Raw genomic sequence first — 13057 nt, forward strand, 5'->3', positions numbered from 1 at the left:
AAATGCCGACTGTGTTTATTTTTTACCTGAACCTGCAGGAAGTGGGGGGCCAGGGGCAGCTCAGCTAGGCCCAAGATCAACTCCTGAGCAGAGAGCTCAAGGGTCCCCCATTTCGACCTTGTGCTGCCTTGCCCTGGGGAGGTAGCTGGGCTAGGGCACTGGAGTTGGGGACTTCCCAGAAGATGGCCTTAGGACATGTGGGTGTGGGAGAGTCTTTGAACAGCAAGAACATGCCAATAGCAGGGAGGACCACCTCTGTTGGGAGGGAGCTAGTCACCAGGTAAGTAGCAGGCTAGATAACTCCTGGCAGGAATAGTAGGGTAGCTATAGGCACCCCTGGGCCTGAGTCTTGGATCTTTCCTAGAGTACCACAGGCTGGTGGGAGCAGCTGGCAGCACTCAAGCAAAGGCAAGGAGTAGGGATGTGGGGTGTCTGATGTAGGGGAAAGAACCCAGTGCAGTTGATTCCCTGACTCATGCTTGCATGTTTATGTCCTACTATGCTCTGATACTTACTGTGTTCTTTTTTGTACTAACCAGATGGGGGACTATGCTGTTGAGGTGCTCTTTGTCTGGTAGGGACAGTCAATTCAATGTTCCTCCTTCCCTTGGAGGCTAGGGACAGTTACCTTCAAGCAGAATAGGGAGGTGGAGCTCAAGTGCCTGGACTTCCCATGCACAAACCAGGCCCTAGGCAACCCCACCCTGTTGTCTGGGAAGTCTGGCACTGAGACAGCCTTGTGCTGAAGCCCTGGAGCGGGACGTTCTACTGGCTGAAGAAGGCAGGGAGCCTTGTGCCAGACAGTGGCCCCTGGCTAGTATCATCAGGCTTGGAAGGGGCTGAGGAGTTGGGTGAAGGACTAACTAGGCCCACAGGGCCTCCTGGAACCCTGGCCTCTCAGGGCTTTTAGCTGCTGCTGGTGGGTTCTTTGCTCCACCCTGCCTGCTCAGTGCTTCTGTGGTTTGGCTGCAGACTTCTAATTAATGAGGCTTTCCCCCAAACACCAGGAAACACTAGTAGATAGAACAGGCCCCTCACTCCCAGGACCCCCAATCCTAACCTCACTGCCTTGGACACACACACACACACACACACACACACACCAGGAATTGTAGGCCGAGTTGGATCTCTGAGGTTTCTTAGGCCCAGCCTGAGGTGCACTGCAACCTGAGGCACAGGAAGCAAAAACTGGGCCTTAGGCAGTGAATGGTGCAGTGTCTTATGCCAAGGTCTCATGCTCCCGAAGGAGTGGAGTTGCCATGAGACTGCTGTGTGGCTGGCACTGTCTTGCAATCCATGAGGGTAAAAAGGCCTTAAAGATTGTCAGGAAGCTTCCAATTGTAAAAGACCTCAGCAAGGCTTTTTTTTTTTTTTTTTTTTTTTTTTTTTTAATGACTGATGAAGTGGGCAGGACTGGTTCTCATTCCTATTTAGGAGGGGAGAGGCCCAGGTCAGGATCCTAGAATGACAGGATCAGTAAATGGTTAGCAAGCCTAGAGCTTCCAAACTTTCTTTACATCATGGTATACCTCAAAACTTAGTCCTGGGTAAGAGTGCTGCGGGGTTCCTGGGCACTGTGAGCATACACGGTAGAAGGCTCTGCTGTTAGGGGGTGATCACAGAGCTATCTGTCTGTCACCAGGTAAGGAGACCGTCAGGCATAATGACATGGTCTGTGTCTGCTGGAGCCTGGCTAAGGAGCACAAAGGATCAGTGGTCCAGGTGAGAAGTGATGGCTTAGACTGGTCAGGCAGGAGGCAGGAAGTGGTTAAGGTCTAGATTTTGAAGGTAGAACATGAGAATCTGCTGTGAAATTGTACATGGGTCAGGGTCAAAAATGACTACAGGTTGTCTGTTCTGAGCAGTCCTCAGTTAATGGAAGGATGGAGCGTCTGGTGACTGAGGAAGTCCACAGCATACAGAGTCAAAGGTTCTGATTTGAAGGCTGAGGATGTAGCTCAGTAAGAAAGCACTTGCAAGAGTATGCAGTTTGGGGACATCTTAGGCCTAAAGTTGAGGAATTTACAAACATACACAGTGCCTGGCATGGGGCAGGTAATTGGTAGCTAATACATGTCCACACGTCTCATAGCTACCCCAGCTGACTCTCCCTCCCGTAATAGACACACTATGTAGCTCTGGCTGGCTTGGAACTATGCAGACCTTGAACTCACCCACTTGCTTGCCTCCAGAGTTCTGGGATTAAAGGACCACCAATATACTTAGCTTCAGACATCAACTCTTGTTTGTCTAAGACGGGGAAGCATGGGTAGCCCAAGAATTGAGAGAAAGGTGTAGCTTACAAGCTGGAGGCAGGAATACAGGGAAAGATGGTGGACTGGGACTTTTGTGGAGGTCTGCTGGAGCTACGCCCAGTTAGAGGCCTCATGCCCTGGCTACACTGGGGTTCAGGCTCAGCTTTCCCTCTGGTTTAGCCTAGAGCTGCAGTAGCCAAGTAACAAGCAAGGGACCTGTGCTAGGCCTCATTCACTTCCAGGAGAGGACACCCAAGATCTAAGGATTGCTCTGCTGAAATGCCCACAGTCTCTACCTGATTTCTCTCGGGTGTTCCATCCACTGCCCTCCTCCACGATGTCCCGTTTATTTCTTTTGTGCCTCGGTGAACAGCAACTTCTGTGTGCTTTCAGCCAGCAGCGTTCCCACAGACAAGCTTGTCTGGGTGGAAGCTCAGCCTCAGTCGTAGATGTCCCCAGAACTCTGGCTGTAAGGGCTTCCACTGAAGACACCAGGCCTGGCAGCAAGCAACTCCCTGTGGCTGGCTCATGTGCTTGCTCTCAGCCTGCTGAGTCATCTCTTGACAGAACCATTTGACTGGGAAAAAAGTCCTGCAGCTGAAACCAGAAGAGCTATGTGTGGACAGGCTGTCCCTGGGGGTAGCCAGGTACCCCCTGACCTCACCCAAGTTCACATGCAGTTAGAACTGAGGTGGGAAAAGGCTGCAGACAGCCATTGGCCTTCATAGAATCAGGAGGGATCTCCGGGAGCAGGACGCTAGCTAGGAAGGACTTACTGAGAGGAAAAACATTGAATGTCCTGGAAGAGGCTCACTAGGAGGTGGGACTGCATAGGCAGTCTGCAGGATTGGGGCACAGGAAAACAGTGCCACAGGACACAAGGTGTGTAGAGTGCCTTCTTCTGAAAAGCTTGTTATTTTTGACTGCCAGGGTGACCACAGAGCTCACAGAAGTTTTGCGTGCACCCTCATGTCCCCATCCCAGAACACTCCATGTTCACCAGCCTCCTGGTCATTTTTCAGCATAACAAGGCTGGCCAGCCCCCACATGGCGTCCCCCAACTTTCTCCACTCTACGAACATTTCAGCAGCCCACACCCCACCCCTGCACCTGCGGACATCAGCCAGAAGCAAGGTATGGGAAGGGGATGGGAGAGGCCCACTGAGGTGGGAACCCATGGCCCAAGTTCCTGGCTTCTGAGGCCACACAGGCTGGCTCACATTTTATAACAGTAGAAGCTGGGTCTTTGCAAACCCAGGGCCTAAAGAAAATGTCAGAAAGGAACTAGGTGTGGTGGTGCACACCACACCTATAATCCAAGTAGTATGGAAGGCAGAGGTAGGGGGATTGGAAGTGTGAGGCCAGCCTGGGCTATACAGTGAGTTCCAGACAAGCCTGGGCTACAAAAACAAGATCCTGCCTTAGAGGGGTTAAAAAAAAAAAGTCAGAAAAATGGACTGAGTCTGAGAGCACCATAGGGCACGGGGAGGTGGACAGGGTCAGAATGAGGCTTCTGGCTCCCTGTGCAAGTGTGAGAGCAAATGCAGAGCTCATGGCCTTTCTCCTCTGTGAGAAAATGGAAAGTGGTGGTTGTGATGGCTGATTCACCTCAGCCTCAGCCAAAGTCATTCTGAAATCCACCATTGTCAGCTGTGGGAAACCTGCTGACTCACCCTGGGGCTGGGTGGAGCCCTGGCTCTTCACACCAGGTTCCTCTAGACTAGGGGGCTGCCTTCTATCCAATGAGCTGGGCTGGACTCCTAAGCAGAGGCTCCAAAGACAGCACCAGTGCACCAAGAATTGGTGGGGTCTGACCTCATCCCTGAGTGGCTCCAAGCTTTGCCTCTGTTCAGCCAGTGTCCTAAGTCAAGTCACTCAGCACCTCTGTCCTTGATCCCTTTTGCTTTGTCAGAAGGCCGTTGTTATTACCTAGGACAGTTCTAAACAAACCAGCTGACATCTGGGCCTCTGGCAAAAGGAAGTGGGAACTTAAGAGACCCCTTTGGAAAGCTCTCAGGTATAGTAACTGCTGAATGTCCCAACCTCCCAGGTGAGGGTGACCTGCTTACTTGGCCCCTTTCCACTATAGGAGTTCACAGGCCGCTGCAGACCCCTGATCTCTCTGGATTTTACTCTCTGACCTCAGGCAGCATGGGACAGCTCCCCCACACTGTGAGCTGGTAAGTGTGGCCCCAGAGAAAAAGGGGGCACTGTGTCTGCCCTCCCATGCTTTAACCTAACCTGGCTCTGAGCTAGCAATTCTTGTGACTGTGAGCATCCCCCAGGTAGCTTGACATACTTCCACAACCCTATTCCAACTAAATTCTCCAGAAGGTAAGAAAGAAAATTAGACATGTGCAAGGAGGTGTATAAACCCCACCAAGAGAGGCTACTGCCTCTCAGCAGCCTGGTAAGCAGACAGGTAGCTTCCTGGTGGCCTCAGTGTCTGCTGCTGGTCTGACCCACCTTTAGCAGAGCTATATGAAGAACGGGGTCCTTTTGTGTCTGGTGTTTGAGCCATACTCCTAACCAGCCTACTGGGAGGGTCTGCTAAGGCTAAACCAGGCCTGACTGTGGACCAGTCTATTCTCAGCTGGAATTTGGTCTCAACAAGCCAGTTGGCCAGCCTTTTACTCATTAACTGGTATGAACTGAATAGGTCTCTAACCAGTAGCAGGAAAGGTTGTCTTCCCAAGAAGGCAGTGAAGGCCAGACCTTCAACCTGGACCTACCTTGTTTCACTTACCTGTTATCCATCATCAGCACACTGCTCTGTTTCCAGATTGTTTTAGACAAAGTTCCATTCTACCGTGATTACCCCCAAGACTAAGGTTGAGCTCAGTAGCCTGATGGAGCCAGGGCTACTCTCTGGACAGCCTTCCCAAGTCCTTTAGGCCTGAAGCTTCAAAGACCAGGAAATCTTGAGTATCTGGAGAAGGATGTAGGCCCAGGGAAGGGAACCTTTGTTCTTAGCTGCTGTAGGTGAGACATGGGACATTTTTACCCTCTGCATTAAGTCCTGTGTGTGCTACAAAGGAATCTGAGTGCTAGAGAAACACTGTTAGAGATGACTGTGACCTTAGGTCCTTGCCCTTTCAGAACAAAGTCTGTCTAGTAGACAGCCAGGCAAGAAGTCAATAGTTATGAAGCACTGTCAACACTTCTTGACTTGGGACTCTAGGAGCCCAGAGAGGCACCTCATTCATCTTGGGAACCTGAGGCTTTGGAGTTGAAGCAGGGCTGAAGAGATGGCTCAACAGTTAAGGGCACTATCTACTCTTCCAGAAGACCCCAGTTTGGTTCCTAGCACCCATATGATGGATCCAGGGGATCCCATCTTTGGACCTCGGAAAGCACCAGGCATGCCTGTGGTGCACAGATATACATATAGGCAAAACAGTCATACACATTAAAAAAAAATAAAGAGTTGAAGCAGGCAGATGGGGGCAGAAGAGCAATCCAGACAGTGTCAGTAGAGGGGACACATACCAGCTTCTGGGAGAAGGCTGCCAGATACATGCAGCACTCACTGTACATGAGTCCCACCGCACAAGTTACAGAAGTCCTTCCCCATGTCTGGCTAGCAGTCAGACGGCTAACAGCTGTCTCTCCCAACCACAGGCCCAGCCCTCCTCTCTACCCCCTGTCCCCTTCCTGCGGATATAGACAGCACTTCCCTGCCCCCACTGCAGCCCCTGGTGCCCCCTATCCCAGGTGAGTCCCCTATCCCTGCAGCCAGGCTCCTGCTTCCTGTTGCCCAGGCTTCAGTGCCCACACAGGGCTATGTTCAGGCCAGTGCTTACCCTGTGTTAGTTGTTTGTCCATCTGTCTGTCTGTATCCTTGGGAGTCCCATGCTGCTCTGTACCTGAAGATACAACTAGAATTAAGAGTCTCAGCCCAAGCCACACTGGACAGAGCATCCCAGAGCAGCCAGGACAGCAAAGCATATGTGGTTAACTCAGCTCTATTGTTTGCCCCTACTGAGGCATCCTCTGAGCTCTTCCTAAGCTAAGGCAGCACCTTGGAAGGTAGTGTTCCTAGCTCCTGCCCTCTAGAGCCTGTCTACTAATAGTTCTTACACCTGGTAAGCAGCAAAGGGCAGAGTAGTCTCCATACAACAGCAGGAAAGATGTGTATAGAGGGGTGAGTGTACATATGCCCCCTACTATCCTCCTAGTGACAGACATAGCGCCAGGCATGCTATAGTAAGGCATTCAGCAGTCCACAATAGGAGTTAAAGATACAGCACAACAGCTGAATGGGCCACCTGGCTGAAGACAAGCCCCAAGAAGACCCCAACAAACCATGATGGGTCAGAGAGGCAGTTCCTGAGAAAGGTAGACAGAGAAGCTTGAGCTGGCTTAGGGATGGGGTGGCGGTGACAGGAATGCAGGAAGATGGGATAAGAGATGTAATAGAGGTGCTTAGGTAGGGTTTTAAAGGCCCTGAGCAGTATCAGGAAAACTTGAGCTGAAGTGGGCTAGCATCATTCTTTTAAAAAGTTGGTCTGTTGTGTGGCAAGGTGCCTGGAGGAGCAAAGTGGGAGAACAAAAAAGACTCAGAGGTTCCTGAGCATGTGGATAGGGGCAGTATTGATAACCACTTGAATAGCACACATGTGGGTCTTCTGCAGTGTCTGTGCATACATTTCTTGTGTACCGTGTCCAGGCTAGTGGGTATAAAGTATGTCAATTGTGTCCTCTGTGCAGGGACCTCCATATGTGTTCAAAGTCTAGCCCATATTTCTGGTTTAGTGTTGCCTTTACTCCTGCCTCCAGGTTCACCCACCCATCCCTGATGCTGGGATCTGGTGTACCTGGACACCCAGCAGCCATCCATCACCCAGCCATTGTACCCTCCCCAGGGAAGCAGGAGCTGCAGCCATATGACCGAAGCCCGTGAGTTAAAACACAGGCTGGGAGGAGGGAACAAGAAGGTGTGAGTCAGGCAGGTGTGCAGTTTGGTCAGCCAGGATATACATGCCTCCTACCAGGTTCAAGGCCTTCTTCCTATCATCTTAAAGGACTGCCTGGAGTGGAGAGCCCTGCCAAGCTGTTTGGTGGCTCTGGCACTGACCATTGCTGTGCTTTGTAATCTTCAAAAGCAAGAGTAGGGGGGGAAAGACAAGAAAGAAAAATTTTGTTTGGGCCAAGAAGGATGAGTCTCTGTTTTCTCCCCACTTGGCTATGGTATTCTCATGTGTGGCAATTAGACGACTCTACTTACAAGCCACTACATAGAGCGGAGGAGTTGGGCAGTAATGGTGCACGCCTTAAACCCAACTCTTGGGAGGCAGATCTCTGGGTTCCATGCCAGCCTGACCAACAAAGTGAATTCCAGGATGGTCAGGGGGACACAGAGAAATCCTACATAAAAAAAACAAAAGGGGTGGTGGGGGGTGTGGTGGTATTAGATAATGGTCACTGTTGGGGCAGTGTAATGTAATCTGGTTGTGCACCCCAGGAAAACACAGGCAGAACCCAAGGCAGAGAAGGAGGCTAAGAAGCCAACTATCAAAAAACCCCTCAATGCCTTCATGCTTTACATGAAGGAGATGAGAGCCAAGGTCATTGCAGAGTGTACACTCAAGGAAAGTGCTGCCATCAACCAGATCCTGGGTCGCAGGGTAAGACCATGGGCAAGTGGGCTGGCAGGGATTGCCCTCAGTCCAGTACAGCTTCCTAACTCCACAATATATCCTGTCCACCCCACTTCCCTGTTGCAGTGGCATGCACTATCTCGAGAAGAGCAGGCCAAGTACTATGAACTGGCTCGAAAGGAAAGGCAGCTGCACATGCAGCTGTACCCAGGCTGGTCAGCTCGGGATAACTACGTGAGTGGCCAGCTATACACCACAGGGGAGGTTGGGGGAACCATTCCCAAAGTGGCAACTTCAACATGGGAAGGGGAGTTTTTGTCTTGAGGGTACAGGCAAAGTAACACATAGAGAACCCAAGACCTCCCTTGAATATTTCAGAAAAGGACTTCCCTTAAAGGCAGTTCTCCACTCCAGAATACATTCACTTATGAGTGGGACTGTTGCCCGGTATTTGGTTTGGCCATGTGAGAAGGTGTAGTGAGATATCTACCCCACCCGCACCTGTTGCACTGACCACACCCATTGGGTATGGAGTCCTGGACCCCAGCTCACTCTTACTTCCTGGTTGGGCTGTGGAGAGCATCTGGGTAACATCCTTGGAGCAGGAACCCACAGCAGTAATCTGTTCCAAGTGTAAGTGACTTCTTCCCAAATAAACATCAATCAACCTATACTTGTCCCAGTGAATCTTATTTTCCAGACGATAAGAAGGGGAAAGGAGCCTAGAAATCCCTCCCTGTATTCAAATGGGAGATTGAATTGAAAGGGAAAGACTCCTAAATGTACCCTATCTACAATAGCTTTGCAAGAACTACAGCCAAGAAAGAGGAGCCCCAAAGTAGGAGGTGCCTATTGACCTAGCATCTCAAAGGCAATAGATTGCAGGTAACCCAGTGTCCACCTACTAGAACCAACCATCTCTCTTGTTCCTGCAGGGAAAGAAGAAGAGGAGGTCAAGGGAAAAGCATCAAGAATCCACCACAGGTGAGACCTTGTTTCAGTAGTAATAGAGGCTCCTCTCTCCATGTTCTCATTTCAAGAACAGCCCTACTCTGGCCCAGAGGGTGGGGTGGAATACAATACTCAGCTAGGAACCTTCAGGGCCTGAAGCCCTCTGGAAACAAACCTGCATCTCTGAAGTCTAATCCCATACAAGTAACTGTACCCTAGGCACAGACCAGCAGAAGCCATAGTGATACACCCCTATGCCATCTTTGCTAGCCCAGCTAGGCTACACCAGAGAAGCTAATGAATATCGTATGGTTCCATATCTAAACCCAATAGTCACATAGCCTTCTGATAGGTAACCTGGAGATCTCTCCATCGCTAGTTCCCGTTTCTCTTGGCAGTGTACAGAGAGCCCAGAGAACCCATCCTGCTGTATGCCTCATTCTTGTCCTGTGTTTTAGATGACAATCTGATATTCTTAGTTGTGTTGCCCCGAACAGGAAGGCTGGAGCCTGAGACTGGGACAGGAAAAAGTCCCCTAGACCTTTCTCGAACAGGTCCTCTTTCCATCTGTGTGGAACATTATGCTATACCTTTAGTCTTATTAGAAATATGGACCAGAGGGAGATGGGGCATTGACAAGAATGAGGAAAAACTGCATTAAAACATGTGGGTAGTTGGGGAAAGGGAACAGATAGCCCCAAGATAAAAAAAATGCAAAAGCCCTAAAGGACCCCTGTGCAGTCCTGGAACCTCCATTGCTAGAAAGATGATCAGCCAAGGGAGGGTAGCATGAGGACTCCCTCCATACTCCATCATTCTTCCCACTGACTCTTGCCCAACTGGGTAACTGCCTTTTCTCATAACCTCGCTCTGGGTCCTAAGGCTTCCCCTGGGGCCAGCTATGCCACGGAGAGGTCCATTCTGCCTATGGGGGCTATGGGGTGTCTGTAACTGGCTAACACTGATGTTACCTCTTCTTTCTGGGCCCTGTTCTGCCCTGCTGCCTGCCTGCTCGCCCTCTGCCCTGTTCTGCCCCTCTGGCATGGCTGTGAGCAGACCCTGGCTCGCCTAAGAAATGTCGTGCTCGCTTTGGCCTCAACCAGCAGACGGATTGGTGTGGTCCGTGCAGGTGGGTTTGTCCCCACCATCATCCTCCCTTTGCTTCAAGCTGCTTCCCTTCATGCACATGTTCTGCCGGGTCTGCAGCCCCTTCCTTTGGTCCGTTAGTCCCTTACCAAGCCCTGTAAAGAAGGGAACCCACGCCTCCTAAGAATATGTGTGAACATTGAACACAGATTGTGGAGATGACTAGTCTAGGTAGGACAAGTAGAAAGGGAAAGACAGTGTTCTAGAAGAAAAGAAAGGCATGCACAAGTGGGTGGCTTTTGGTACCAGTTAGGTTTACCAGATCCTCAGAAAACAAATCTGTCACACTTAGGTGGCCAGAGCCCCTACTCCCAGCCTCAGAGTGATTAAGGTCCACAAACTCCCTCATTTCCTTAAAATGAAATCCCTGCTTATTTAAAAAAAAAAAAAAAAAAAAAAAAAAGCAAGGTAATGGTATCAGAGACTCCTGGAAATAGTCTGACCTTCAGGTAGCCCTGTGTGACTTGCCATCTTGTACCATAAAGGTTACAGAGACTAGGGGGAGAGAAGCATCCAAAAGCAAAGAGGAACGTGTGTGTGTGTGTTGTGCTCAGTAGGAAACTGAGACTCTAAGAGGAACACGTGTGTGTGTGTGTGTGTGTGTGTGTGTGTGTGTGTGTGTGTGTGTGTGTGTGTGTGGTGTGTGCTCAGTAATAATCTGAGACTCTATCCCTAGAAGACAAACTATGATTGGAGACAGGTATATACCTGTAACCCCAGTCAGGAGGCTGAAGCAGGCCAACCAGCACTACATTGGGAGACCTTATCTAAAACAACAAAAGACAAACTTTTTGCCTAGGATGTTCAAGTTATTAATAAGCAACAGTCACCATGCACTTCTTCCACTAGCCTGGTTTTAAGAACCAAGATTGTTCACAAGCTTCACAGTCCCTTGACTTAACCTATCTAGTCCCTGCAGGTAGACATGGAACAAGGACCCAAACTAAGAGATAGTTCCCCTGGAAAATAGGAAGCAGCCCACAGGCCTACCCACAAAAGGTTTCTTGCCATCTTGTGGCTGTTATGTGTAATTGCACTCATCCTAGATCTGGGCCAGGTGGGGCTGAAGGAATGGGCATAATTTCCAGGCCAGAGAGAGGACAAAGTGGTTACCCAGGTCAGTTCAAGGACAGCCATTTTCTGGTTGTGGTGTGTGACTATGGACTCACCCTCTGTTTACAGATAACTCTCTTCACTATTCCTAGGAGGAAAAAGAAATGCATTCGGTACTTACCCGGAGAAGGCCGCTGCCCCAGCCCCGTTCCTTCCGATGACAGTGCTCTAGGCTGTCCCCCGTCCCCAGCTCCCCAGGACTCACCCTCATATCTTCTGCTGTCCCACTTCCCCACAGAACTGCTTGCTAGCCCAGTGGAGCCAGCACCAACATTCTCAGGTCGCTCTGTAGCTCTTACTCTTCCAGTCCCTGAGTCCCCAAAGACCCTCCACAACACACAGGTACAGCAACAGGAATCTCAGAGACAGGCAGCCTAGCATGCACAGGACACCTGCTTGCTCCAGGGGCCCAATCCTAACTCAAGAGGAGGCAACAAGACCAGATCACATGGAACCAGCTAAGGGTCCTTAAGGTGCTGAAGATTCCAAAGGCTGCTCTATTCCCTGAACCAGAGATCACCAATTCAAGTGGTGGGGATCAGATCTGTGCAACTGTATGTCTCACTAAGGGCATTCTGGTGCCTATGGCAGCCACTTACATCTTGCTAGCTGGATGCCCCTACTGTCTTTTGGTTTTTTGGTGGTTGTTGCGGGTCAGATGGGCTGGATCGAGTTACAGCTGCCTTCCCTACAAATGCTTCTCTTGCCCTCTGCCACACCTTTCCTGTGCCATTATTTCTTGGACCAATACCTGGTTTATCACACAAAATGACTTTGTGGTTGTTCAGCAGCCACAAAAATCTAAATAATAACGCTTCTCTCTTAAGGAGCTGAGAAGCTCTGTTTACAAATAACAGCTGCTGTTCATAAGCTGGGCCAGAGGATGCTTCTATGTTCTCAGGAGCTTGCAAGAGGAAATGGGATAGATTACACTTAAGGCCCTTCCAACCTAGGCAACAGAATAACACCGACCCTAGCTACTGGTGGACAGTACTCAGCTTTAATTAGAATGACTTGGAAATCTTTTCTGAGAAACTCATCAGCCTTAGAAACTAGTCAGTAAATTGAAGTTGGCCTAAATTAAGTGTGCACCCTTCCAGTTCCCTTCCTAGCTCATCTGTGTCAGCTGAGTCACAGCTCCTGGGCAGCTGTGAGAGGGCAAACCCCAGCTGTCAGAGCTCATCTTTCAGCATTTACAACTGGCCAGCTTCAGTTTCTCTAAAGGGCTGCAGGAAGAACTATGTCTGTTACAACTAAAGCAAGGAGTCCATAAACCTCTTGTGGTGGGCATGGTTCTTTGCCACATTCTAGAAACCCTTTTTGAGCCAAACTTAACCCTGAGCCTTGAAAAACAAGTTTTTTTGTTTAACTTTTTTTCTCTTCACTGTATATAGCCTGAATCCAAAGAAAGGGGGTTATCCGTATATTCTACACACTTTTTTAAAAAAATGTTTTGTTTCTATTTTAGCCACTGGTTTCTCAATCCAAAGATCATGTTTCTAGTGTAGTGTTATAAGTATTAAAAAGACTGGTGGAGTGTGGTGGTGCACACCTTATAGTCCCAGTATTTGGGAGGTAAAAGCAGGTAAATCTCTGAGTTCCATCACAGACAGAGTTGTATAGAGACTTTGTCTCAAAAAGGAAAAAAAAAAAAAAAAAAAAAAAAAAAAACACACTGATGTAGTATCCAAAATATTTTTGTATTAATGCATTATCATAGAAGAACTTTTTAAAATGAGAATAAAGATACTTTTTACTGGGTTTTTCAAAGCCTGACTGAATAGTAAGCTGTTTCAATTAACAATGTTTACCTAATGTTCCTTTTCTGTCTGTCACAAAACATGGAGTATATTCTCTAGTGCATACAAAGATCCCAAGACTGCCAAGCTATAAAAACTAAATCACTCTCAGAATCTCCTACAGGGGGCTTAGTCCTGACTGACACAGTTCTTTCCAAGCTCTACTCTTAATTCTTTGACACCACAACCACGG

The 13057-nt window shown here is 49.3% G+C and overlaps 1 protein-coding gene across 6 annotated transcripts in view; it reads left to right on the forward strand.

Moving 5' to 3' along the window:
- Positions 1–12835, forward strand: part of Tcf7 (transcription factor 7) — a 29408-nt gene extending 16573 nt beyond the window's left edge. Inside the window, exons 4-12 of one of the 6 annotated variants that reach the window (XM_051180727.1) lie at positions 3278–3389; positions 4345–4435; positions 5877–5969; positions 7035–7154; positions 7720–7882; positions 7982–8089; positions 8791–8839; positions 9863–9935; positions 11158–12835. In XM_051180727.1, the coding sequence (XP_051036684.1) occupies positions 3278–3389; positions 4345–4435; positions 5877–5969; positions 7035–7154; positions 7720–7882; positions 7982–8089; positions 8791–8839; positions 9863–9935; positions 11158–11443 (1095 nt within the window). In that variant the 3' untranslated portion in view covers positions 11444–12835. Of the gene's footprint in view, positions 1–3277; positions 3390–4344; positions 4436–5876; positions 5970–7034; positions 7155–7719; positions 7883–7981; positions 8090–8790; positions 8840–9862; positions 9936–11134 lie in introns of all 6 variants that reach the window. The other 5 variants (XM_051180731.1, XM_051180732.1, XM_051180729.1 and 2 more) reach the window with 5 other exon arrangements.
- Positions 12836–13057: the final 222 nt, after the last annotated feature.

This window comes from Phodopus roborovskii, unplaced genomic scaffold (genome assembly GCF_943737965.1).
Source record: "Phodopus roborovskii unplaced genomic scaffold, PHOROB, whole genome shotgun sequence".
Lineage (NCBI taxonomy): Eukaryota > Metazoa > Chordata > Mammalia > Rodentia > Cricetidae > Phodopus > Phodopus roborovskii.